Source organism: Ictalurus punctatus, chromosome 1, assembly GCF_001660625.3.
Source record: "Ictalurus punctatus breed USDA103 chromosome 1, Coco_2.0, whole genome shotgun sequence".
In the NCBI taxonomy this organism is placed as follows: domain Eukaryota; kingdom Metazoa; phylum Chordata; class Actinopteri; order Siluriformes; family Ictaluridae; genus Ictalurus; species Ictalurus punctatus.
The window spans coordinates 3,208,742-3,220,259 of NC_030416.2; the positions used below are offsets into that span (position 1 = coordinate 3,208,742).

The 11,518-nt window shown below is 36.2% G+C and overlaps 1 protein-coding gene across 2 annotated transcripts; it reads left to right on the top strand.

Moving 5' to 3' along the window:
* The first annotated feature begins 3,316 nt into the window (after positions 1-3,316).
* On the top strand, positions 3,317-10,392 carry LOC108264380 (receptor activity-modifying protein 1). Of its 2 annotated transcripts, XM_053676597.1 has the most exons (7): positions 3,318-3,510; positions 3,698-3,747; positions 4,722-4,757; positions 4,997-5,071; positions 6,615-6,650; positions 6,888-7,041; positions 9,355-10,392. In XM_053676597.1, exons 3-7 carry the CDS (start codon positions 4,742-4,744, stop codon positions 9,599-9,601), a joined length of 528 nt encoding a protein of 175 aa, XP_053532572.1. In that variant the 5' UTR covers positions 3,318-3,510; positions 3,698-3,747; positions 4,722-4,741; the 3' UTR covers positions 9,602-10,392. The 2 variants fall into 2 exon arrangements, with proteins under 2 accessions (XP_017321343.1, XP_053532572.1); XM_017465854.3 differs by lacking the exon at positions 3,698-3,747 and having other exon boundaries at positions 3,317-3,510.
* The last annotated feature ends 1,126 nt before the right edge of the window (positions 10,393-11,518 follow it).

Sequence of the window (11,518 nt, forward strand, 5' to 3'; positions counted from 1 at the left end):
CACACACACACACACACACACACACACACTCACATATGTGTGCACTAATGTTGACATTGCATTATAATTAGGAGTAACAGATGGTCATGATATTAGATGGGAGAATAAAATCTAATCTATCAATAATCCTAATTGAAATAAATCCATCAATAAAACTATATTTATACTTTGATTGGACAATGAGTGCTAAAATTCGATCTACTTTTATTTACTCCTCTATCTCCTCCATAATGTACATCTCCGAGTATTTGCGTTGCAATACAGAGAGGGGGTTTATGGGTAGGCATGGCATGGCGTCCAGACATGCCGAGATGCTCGAAGGTCGCTTTCCTCCATAAAGCTTACTGTGTGTTATGTAGTAGTGTATCTCCGGTGCTGTGTCACTTGGCCTTCAGGTGAATGCTGTTTGGTTGGCTGAGAAGTGTGTTTGGTTGCATACCCAGAGATTGCATTATCTGGTGCACTTTGAGAGCAAAATTAAGAGGCTTGATCTGTGAAGAACTTTTGTGCTCTTGTAAACAGTTGTGTGCTCTAGGAGTAATCCAATCATAAACACACTGAATGGTGATGACACAGCAGTCTGACTTGACCCAGAGTGATCGATGCTTTGCCGAGGCAACGGCGCAAAACGGAGATTGTTTATGTCATTATGAGAAATGTAAAAATATTTTCGGTTCATTATGAAACCGTGGCAGGCCAAACTGTATAATGGGAAACACTGCTTATATGAAACTGAAACAAAGACTTGGCTTTAAAAAAGATTTGGTGTTTTTCTCTCTCGGTATCCACGTGGTCTCACTTTCACTAGAACTCAGTTTTGACCCCTTCAACACTCGGCCTTGACTCGATCTTTGACTTCCAGCCAGAGATGATTTTCTGCTCAGAACGCTTGCAAAGAGTGGTGATGTGAGTTCCTGAAGCCTTCCTGTCAACTTAAACCAGTCTGGCCGTTCTCCTCTGACCTCTCTCAACAAGGCGTAGCTCTGCCACTCACTGGATGGGGTTTTGTTTCTAGAAACCTCTAGAAACCTTGTGTCTGGAAAATCTCAGAAGTTCAGCACTTTCTAAAATAGTCATCCATGTAAAAGTCAGTGTAAAAGTCTTCCTGATAAAGTGTACAGTACATGAATTCGTAAATTTCGGTTAACAAAAACCAACAATAGGTATTCTATAGCATTGCTTCAGACAACCTGTTCGGATGTCTGTCGGTTTGTCTGCTGTAATAATGGAAATTGAAAAATGATCAAAACATCCCTTCATTCATGGTCTTTCTTTTTCAATCAGATAAAGTAATCTGAACATATACAGTAAATCCTGCATGCAGCCCCAGATGATATTCTTTGTATTTACAACCACTAGGCTGTAGCGTTGCATCAGACAAATAGGCGCATGCATGTTGAAGGTTAATTCCACTGATTTTGTTACAGAATGCATGATACCATGAATGATAAATTATCTGGTAATGAAAATACTGAGGATTTTTTGTTGTTCTTGGGAGAGATTGAAATATTTAATACTTTTTAAAAAATAAAGAATTAAATATTTAATATACACTTCCTAGTTGAACCTGGTGGAATTTATTTTATATATGTAAGAAATAAAATGATATATTAAATATTATCTGAATTAAATATTAATGATGACGTTAATTGGAATGTTTGTATTTCATATAATGGAATAAATATTTCAAATATTATAATTACTCTATTATATATCTTATCTTTTTGTTCAGGGTGGAGGTTGTTTTGTTTTATATATATATATATATATATATATATATATATATATATATATATATATATATATATATATATACACACACAGGGTATATAAAGTGTATATATAAATATAATGTATATAAATATAAGTGATATATTTTTAGATATTGGAATGGCAAGGCCAATTAATTTGTTTTTGCTGTAGACTGAAACTGAAGACATTTGGGTTTATTTTCTGGTATTTACATGTAGACATGTTAAATGACATAATACTAGAACATTTTGGATTAGAACAACCAATTTCTAGGTGAGCAAAAATATTGGAACATGTGACTGACGGGTGTTTCTTGTTACCCAGGTGTGTCGTGTTAGATTGTTTATTTAAACAAAAAACAGCTCTGAACATCTACTCTTGGTTTTAACCTTTGCATTTGTTGTAAACAAGGACAAGCCAACATGAAGATCAGAGAGCTGTGTATGGGAGAAAAGCTTTTCTCAGCCATTTTGAAGCTGAGAAAAGAGGGAAAAATCAATCAAAACGATTGCACAAACACTGGGAATAGAAAAGAAAAAAAAGAAAGAAACCTCTGGTCTACTAACAACATGGTGGAGGTAGTGTCATGGCTGCTTCTGGAACATTCTCACTAATCTTTATTGATGACGTAACTCATGATGGTAGCAGCAGAATCAATTCAGAAGTTTACAGGAACATTTTGTCTGCCAAATTACAGAGACATGCATCCAAATTAACAGCTAAATGAGAGTGCGGTAAAAGCCAGGAAAAGCACCACAAAAGAGGAAACCAATAGTTTGGTGATGTCAGTGAGTCACAGGCTTGATGCAGTTATTACAAGCAAGGGGATATGCAACCAAATATTGTGTTATTTCATTTTCTTCAATACTTATCTGTTCCTATATTTTTGCTCACTTAAAAATTGGGTGGTCCAATACAAAAGGTGGTATGTTTTACGTTGTCGAACACATCTAGACGCAAATACCAGGGAATAACAGCTGAAATCCTAAACTCTCATCTCATCTCCATCTTTTCATCTCCAACCCGAATGAATTGGCCTCGCTATTCCCAATCGTTTCAGAGTGGACTCTAATTGTAGGATGTATTAATGTTGTTGTTTTGTTTTTTAAACCCGATGATCTCCAAAGCGTAACCACTTTCCTGTCTCTAGAAGATAAGAGGGGAAGTTGAACAGAGTCAAAGAAGGAAACACACGCAAAGTGCAGCCATTTGTGTCAAACGGTTAAGAAGTTTCAACCACTAAGGCATTATAAAGCATGCATAACTTTGCTACACCCGCACTTCGGCATAGAAAGTGTGTTAAACCGCATTTTAATTACAAAAAATGCTGACATGGAAAGTTCTGTGGAGCTGAATCGAGCAAAATGAATTCCCTTTAGACGAGCTTATCACAATAGGCTGTCTCCACTTTACGCCCTGAACTCTCTCTCTCTCATATACAGTACACACACACACACAATCGCAGACATCTGTAGCCCAAGCAGAACTCCATCCCAACCGATCCATCAACAAAGAAAGGAAAAGACTTGGGCGTTTTCTTCAGCCCCACACACACACACACACACACACACACACACACACACACACACACACACACACTCCTGCGTCCCCTACTTAATGATCCTTGCTCTCAGTTATGAAATCCTGATCTTTCCCACACATGCTCATACGTTCTTCTGGACCACGTACATGCTAGCAGAATGCCACCCATGCTCTCAGGATTACTGTCACTCCTGCTGGACCTAACCTTAATTTCGGGTATGACATCTATAAACTTATAACAGACGCAAAATACAAGTCATGCATGAATTGTTTCTTTAGATTATTGTGTCTTTTTATTATTTAAACCTGCATCTCATTTGAAATTTTAAACATGAGCGTCATATTTTAAATTCGAAATATCACTTGTATTATAAAAAAAATTTAACGAATTGTCCTTTCGTAGGGGACACCACGAGTACAAATAATAAAGATACTAATAACTTCGACATTCAGGTATTTTAATGTTGTTTATTTAACGCAGAGTTCATTGCAAAAATCGAAAAATATATCGATACAAAATATAGCATAGTATAAAATTTTCGCCGTTGCATGACGAAGCTGATTTTGGAGTTTTTAAAAATATATATGTATAGCTTCAATTTATAAAGCTAGTTTAGAAGAAAATGAATTAAATAAAGCAAAGATGAAGTGGAGTCTGACATGGAAAAAAAAAGGATTTTGTGTAAGGTTTGTAAAGATAAACCAGAGATATTGAGAAGTCTAAACAGAATAGAAACTGAAAAATAAAGTAAACACTATACTGTGAGATTGAAAAACATCCTGAGTGCGATTTTGGACAAGAACCTCCTCTTTCACTTCCCTTTCACGCCATCCACAATGATTACTTAAGCACACTACACTTTTCTTTTTTTTCTTTCTTTCTTTTTTTTTTACCCGCATTAAAACTGATGATAAATCAAATTTGGAAAAATAAACGTAACATGTAGAAAGAACGTGTTTTAGTATATCCTGAATGTTCAATTTTCAACATCCAGTAATCTGCACTATTTCTAGGTCATAACTAAAATTTAAGTAAATGCGTGATGCTAAGATTTCACCCTCCCACAGAGTGCACTCGGTCATTAAAGCGAAAGAAACAGGAACCAAATACTAATTCTGAAACTCTTGTAAATGTCTGCGATTCCACTTTTCACTCATGTGTCATGAACAATTTGTATTAAATTAGAAACTAATAATATAATAATATAATATTGGGGTCAGATTTTTGGACCCCATTGTATATATTATATATTGTAATAATAATAATAATTATTATTATTATAATGATCCTCACACCTCTAGGGTTTGGGGGGTTCGATTCCCGCCATGGCCCTGTGTGTGTACGGAGTTTGCATGTTCTCCCGTGCATGTTAAATGGATAGGTGTGTATTTAAAAAATAAAAATAAAAAGTTTATGCTTTTTATAGGTCAGATCGCAGAAGGCACCATGAATACATCTGAAGGTATGAAGCTGCAAATCAGCTGAAATTTTTACATTTCTTTCTGAATTGGGCCATTTATATAATTCTCTTTCCAAATTTGGTGTTAAATATTAAAATATTAAAAACACAGGTACTTTTGTACTCACTGCTTGGCCAGGTCTTTTGTCATATAACATACACATTTGACATATTTTCTACTTGTAATTATTCCATTATGAATACATGAGTGTATATGTAAGTGTATTTTCTTATTTATGTAGATGTGGTTAAGAACTTCACGACCCAGTTTCACAATGTTTCGCTAATTTCCGATGTGAGTGGAACCTTAATCACAGGTAAAGCGGGCCATTTTCCATGATTTTTTCACAACGTGACTTAAATCCGCACTTCTTGCGTTGATTTGTATGTGCAGTGAGAGATTTCTGAGGTCATTTGTCAGTGCTTTTGTATCGTAAGAGCATATAGGACATAACTCCAGCACTTTTAATATACAAAAACACAAATCAGATATAATCTGAATCATTTGATTAGGGACTTTTTGGAATCATGGCTAAGAAACAGGAAGTTGGCGGCATTCGATGGATGAGCACACAGTCACAATTTGTTGCAAAGACCCCCTAAAGGTTACAATACAATAACACAACACCCCGAAGGCTCACCACAAGACCCACTGATTACACCGATAACGTCAAAGGTTATCTAATGATCTAATGGAAAACACAACGATTTCTTTTTAATGAAATGAAATGAATTTACTTAACGGGTGGATTCTGTGTTGTTTCTGATTCTGTGACTCTCTTGTCTATAAATAGAAATCCACTCTCCCATCGGGATGCCCTCTCGCTCACGACTACTATAGCACGACTAAGCTGTGTGCTCCTGTTTCCTGTTTCCTGCTTCCTGTATTGTCTGAGTAATTTGGAAACCAGTAGGTGGTAGCCCCCTTGAAAAGTTGCAATGTAGTGAAAGCCACAAAAGGCCATGTGGCTTCTTTGCACATTTACATGCCTGCCTAGGGGCAGCGATGGTGAAATCCAATCTGTGATGGTACTCTTGCCATTGAGTTTTAATCAGATCCTAAAATGTTATTATTTTCCTATAACAGCATGTCCTGTAGTCATAAAAATTGCAACAGCAATTTGCTTATGATAAAATTGTTTTATTAATTACCTATACTGACACATTATTGTTTTTAATCTGTATATAGTTATATTTAATGTTGCGAAACAGGTTATCTCCTGGTATCACTTATTTTAAACAGATGTTACGTCACCAGCGGCTGGTTCGTTTTTCTCTCTCTGGTAAAAACGCACCCTGGTCATGTTCCCGAGAAACTGCGAAGCCCTCCATTTTGGAGATTTTTTTTTCATGTCAATGAACTTAAAACAGCTCTGACTGTTACAAAGCACCGACACTGTAGACTCCTTCCAAGAACTTTCAACAAAAATGTTATAAATCAATTATACTGTACATGTTTTGGAGTGGGGCGCTCCATCATACAAGTCCCTGTGTAAAGTGTTACTATAGAAATGCTAACAGATATCAGAACGAGCGCTTTGATACTGTATGAACATGCAATTTAGCCGGAACTACTTTCGGAGCTGCTGTTATACAAAAATGAATCAACACCTTCTGACCAATCAGAATGGAGAATTCGACAGAGCTATGGCTAATAACGGCTACTCTATCCAATCAGCCATTCCAATAAAGACATTATGGAAAATAAATAATGTACTTCCTGTTATTCTTATTAAGAAGTACATTTGGGGAAATTAACGATGAGTTGTGTAAAACCTACGCTTATTTTCAGAAGGCGTTAAAATCCATTCTGATGAAGGTTTATCCAGGTTATAATAAACTGTTTGTCTTATTTTTCAGAAAACACGAAAGACAATGCCACTCATGAAGATCAAGGTAGGAAAGAAAACTGTGTGAAATAATAAATGTTAAATAAACATTGCCATACAAATCCCCGTGTACTTTGTTGCTATAGATACGATTATGTATTAGAAAGATTGAATTAATATAAACCAAGCAATCGGAACTAACGTTAAAGAGAAACATGCCCTTAAAAATAGTTGGCGCATTTAAATGGAGCGTTTGCATACAGATTTGTTTGATCACGTGATACTCCATCTCTGTCTTTTCCAGTGGCTTTCCAGGATCAGGACATCATACATCACTATAGAAACTGTGATGAAACATTGTTCATAATGTATGGAAAATTATATTGCATAGTCGACTTTGATAACCACATGATCAACCTGAGGCAAGAGGACTGGTGTGATTGGGAGATGGTGCTCGGGTAAGCAAAAGAAAAAAAAGAGGAGAAGAAGAAGTTGCAATGTATAATGCAGCTAGATGTGTTTGTTATATGGATTTTTACAGTAGGTGTCCTATGCTAGCCATCAAATACAAACAAGGAAACAAAAATGCTGTGGTTTTCACAAATATAAACAACTAAATTATAGTCAAATGAAATCCTACTTAATTGAATTGTTAGACCAGCTGAGACATGCAGACTGTTGCTAGCTAATAATAGAAATTACTGTAATATGCTAGATATCCAGTGCTAAACAACTACAGAATTTTCTAGCTAATAATAAAAGGTACAATAATATCATAGATACAGTTCCCTCTGAAAGTATTGGAACAGCAAGGCCAGTTCTTTTGTTTTTGATGTACACTGAAGACGTTTGAGATCAGAAGATGCATATGAGAAGATTGATCAGAATTTTAGCTTTCATTTCCTGATATTTACATCTAGATGTATTGAGAAACATAAACCATGAAGCCTTTGGTGGCAGACCCAAGTTTTAGGTGAGCAAAAGTATTAGAATTGTTTTAAAGTGTATTAAAGTAAAGAACACTTAATATTTGGTTGCATATTTCTTGCTTGCAATAACTGCATCAGGTCGGTGACCCACTGACATCACCAAATTGTTGGTTTCTTCTTTTGTGATGCTTTTCCTGCATTGTAATGCAACTTATTTCAGTTGTTGTTTGTTTCGGAGGGTTTCTCCCTTCAATCTCCTCTTCAGGAAGTAAAATACCTTCCACTTTTTCCCCCTGATGAAGTCCTTTGTTGAGTTGGCAGTGTGTTTTGGATCATTGTCTTGCAGCATGATGAAGTTCCTCCGGATTAATTTGGATGCATTTTTCTGTAAATTGGCAGACAAAATGTTTCTGTAAACTTCTGAATCCATTCTGCTGATACCATCATCAGTAGAGATTAGTGAGCCCAGTCCAGAAGCAGCCATGCAAGCCAAAGCCATGACACTACCTCCACCATATTTCACAGATGAGCTTGTATGTTTTGGATCTTGAGCAGATCCTTTCTTTCTCCACACTTTGGCCTTTCCATCACTTTGGTAGAGGTCAAACTTGGTTCCAGAACTTTTGTGTCTCATCCCTGTATTTCTTTGCTAATTCCAATCTGGCTTTCTGATTCTTACTGCTGCTGACTGTTTTGCATCTTGTGGTATGGCCTCTATATTTCTGTACTGCTGTAGTCTTCTTTGAACAGTGGATTGTGATACCTTCACCCCTGCCCTGTGGAAGTTGTTGGTCATGTCACTGACTGTTGTTTTTGTTTTTTTCTTTACAGCTCTCACAATGTTTGTGTCATCAGCTGTTTTTGCTTTCCTTGGCCAACCTTTTCGATGTCTGGTTGTTAATACACCAGTGGTTTCTTTCTTTTTCAGGACATTCCAAATTGCTGTACTGTTTATTCCCAAAGCTTGTGTGATGGCTCTGATAAAATGTTCCTTCTTTTCTCAGCTTTAAAATGGCTCGCTTTTCACCCATAGACAGCTCTCTGGTTTTCATGTTGGTTTATCCTTTTTAACAACTAATGCCGTCACAGGCGAAACCCAGAGCTCAAACTCAGAGTATTCATTATTTAAACAATCGATTTAACAGGGCACACCTGGGCAGCAAATAAAAGGTGCAAAGATCTAAGTTGTTTCACACATCTAGATGTAAAAAAAAAAAAAAAAAAAAAAAATCCTGATCTATCGCCTCATATTCATCTTTTCATCTCAAACCCAAATGTCATCAGTGTATAGCAAAAACAAATGAGTTGACACTGCCCTTCTAATACTTTTGGAGGAGGCTGTAACTGTTTTTTGTTAACTACAGAAATTACAGTACTAGGATAGATAATGGTTGTTAACTAATAATTGAAATTACAGTAATGTGATCGATAAAGGTTGTTATTAATCTTATTGTAATAAAGACCACAAATTAGTGGTTAAAATTAACACTGTGGCTTTGTGAAGTGTAAATATGTCAGCTTGGTTTAAATAAGTGTTGTGTAATGAGCCACACTTTTGCAGTTGTGCACTCAGCTGGACAAATACTTGGTTGAAAAGTAGCCCCAGCATGGTCCATGATGATCATGAAAACCTTTTTACATTCTATACCCATAGTTTACTGAAACAATAAGCATTTCATGTCTGTGTTTAAGGGGGAAGTGTACAAATATGCAAAGGAAAGGCTGGAGTTTACTTTTGAAATGAATGTTTTCACATAAACACAACTAAAGCATTATTACTGACAGACATTTCCTCCTGCTGTCTGATAAGCGATCTGTATCTCTGTCCTTGTGCCCTTTTAGTAATTACAATAATCTGACCACCTGCATGGAGATTGTGGCTAAGGTGGCACATTGTTACTACCCAAACACCATTGTGCAGGAGATGTTTGTGGAAATCCATAACCAATACTTCAGCTCGTGTGTGACTAAAGAGGACACTTTCCCAGATGCCCCACCAAGGGTTGTCCTCGTTCTCACCCTGCTGCCCGTCAGCGTCATTCCCATACTGGTCTACATGGTCATCTGGAAGAGTAGCGTCATTGACTGAGAAACACAAACCCACACAATTTCATGCTATTGTTTGCACTTCACTTGAAAATTGTATGTACTTCATTTGAAATACACCAAAATATGAAATGTTAAAGCAATACACTGTAACACAATGTAATGTACTATATATAGGAAGTCGGGTTTTACTTCAAATAAAAAAGTCCATTACCAAAAACTTCTAATGAAATAATAATAATAATAATAATAATAATAATAATAATAATAATAATAGCATAAAAAAACTGAAGAGAGCTGATCAGTTAGGTCAGTGAGGCTCATCTGTCTGCACTGTCTCAGAGATCACTGCTGCTGACTAAGCACTTGGTGCCTGAAATGAGTACATGTACATGTGACTGGAGTAGATTTGAAAAAAATATATATATATTAGAAGCTAGTCATTATGAGACAAGAATTCATCACCAGCACCCGTTTGTTATCCGTCACTTTGAATTAAATATATATATCACAACACACAAGCACTAGAATAAAGACTAAAGTAATTTGATTCTGATTTCAGTTTTACACAAGAATCTCTCAAAGAGCTAGGATTATATTAATATGAAAATTAAGTAATGAATAAAAAGAACCAACTGAGGCAAAATCTGTATTAATTTAAGATTCTTGGTAGTCGGTTAGTTCTTGGTTTGTGTTATTGGTGTAAACTGTAATTGCAATTAAGCTACACTAATTCATTTATGATTGTAGAGTGAATTATTAAATGTATTTCAACGCATTTTTTTTTTTTTTTGTATTTGAATTTTTTGAAAGCACTAAATATATGGAAACCAACAGGGTTATGGTCTTCTTAAATAATCGGCACATGGAATATTCAACACTTTTTATTCAAAAACAAACAAAAGATATACACGGCTCATTGTTATACCACTTTTTATGCAGAGAGCCTGTACGGGCCGGTTTGAATAGGTCTTTCATCTGTAAAAGTGAATGTCGGGTAATTAATTGAACCCTAAGTACCACTCTCACCTTTTGTCCATAAGAACATTGAGCTACCAGAAAAATTGCTTCAGATTACAGGAACCTTTGGTTAAGTTCTTGATGGTCCAGAAGGTCATGTGACAAACTATACTTGCTTCATATAGGGATTTGGCAAGCAGAAGTTGATATGGGTCTGTTAAAAAACAAATGATGAAACTCAGCACTACAGTGGTGGAGCTGCCCCTGGTTTCAATCCTATGTGCTTTTGGAAAACAGACAAATCAGTTTTAGTTTTCCTCTTCGGCTGTTGAGCAATCCGTTTCACCACGATGTCTCGTTGATGTTGTAATAAGAACGATAGGCCAAATTATTACCCCCTCACACGCGTTCATGATTTCAGATTCCTTTGAAGTGTTTCGAATGCATAATGCTCTTCTGGTTTTCGGACATCTTTCCTCTGAAGACCGAACATGCTCAACAGAAAAGCTGTAATATTCAGGTTCAAACCTAAACACACTAAACAGCTCTGCCATTTGCACTTTGATTGGAGGACGTTGTGGAAAAAATGGATGATTAGAGTAAATAATCACTGCTATGACGTTAGAATGTGTCTAAACATTTCTGTTTCTGTCTCTCACGATTGTTTTAGGTGCTGTTGTGCTTGGTTCAGCAGTAATTGAAAATACTCAATTTAATTGAAAATAGGATTTCACCTATTAACTATTAAATAAGTTTGTGTAATGAGTTGCACGGTCTGTGGCTTCTAACTGGCGAAAAAGAAAAAACATACACCAAAAGTATTGTTCTGCACACATTTTTTGACATTAATAGAGGGGTCCTTTCCTATTTCCATTTCCATTGGCGACTATTTCCATCGTTTGTCAGGCCAAGTCCTTGGGAAATGACAGGAAGTGCAGAAGTCAGAGGGGCCTACTTCACAACTACACCCCAGTTACTAACCTAGAGTGCTAGTGTATTG

Coding starts and splice junctions, on each gene's coding strand:
- LOC108264380 (XM_017465854.3), top strand. CDS start 3,453: ATGCCACCCATGCTCTCAGGATTACTGTCACTCCTGCTGGACCTAACC. Junction 3,511..4,721: donor GGACCTAACCTTAATTTCGG/GTATGACATCTA, acceptor TGCTTTTTATAG/GTCAGATCGCAGAAGGCACC. Junction 7,042..9,354: donor GATTGGGAGATGGTGCTCGG/GTAAGCAAAAGA, acceptor GTGCCCTTTTAG/TAATTACAATAATCTGACCA.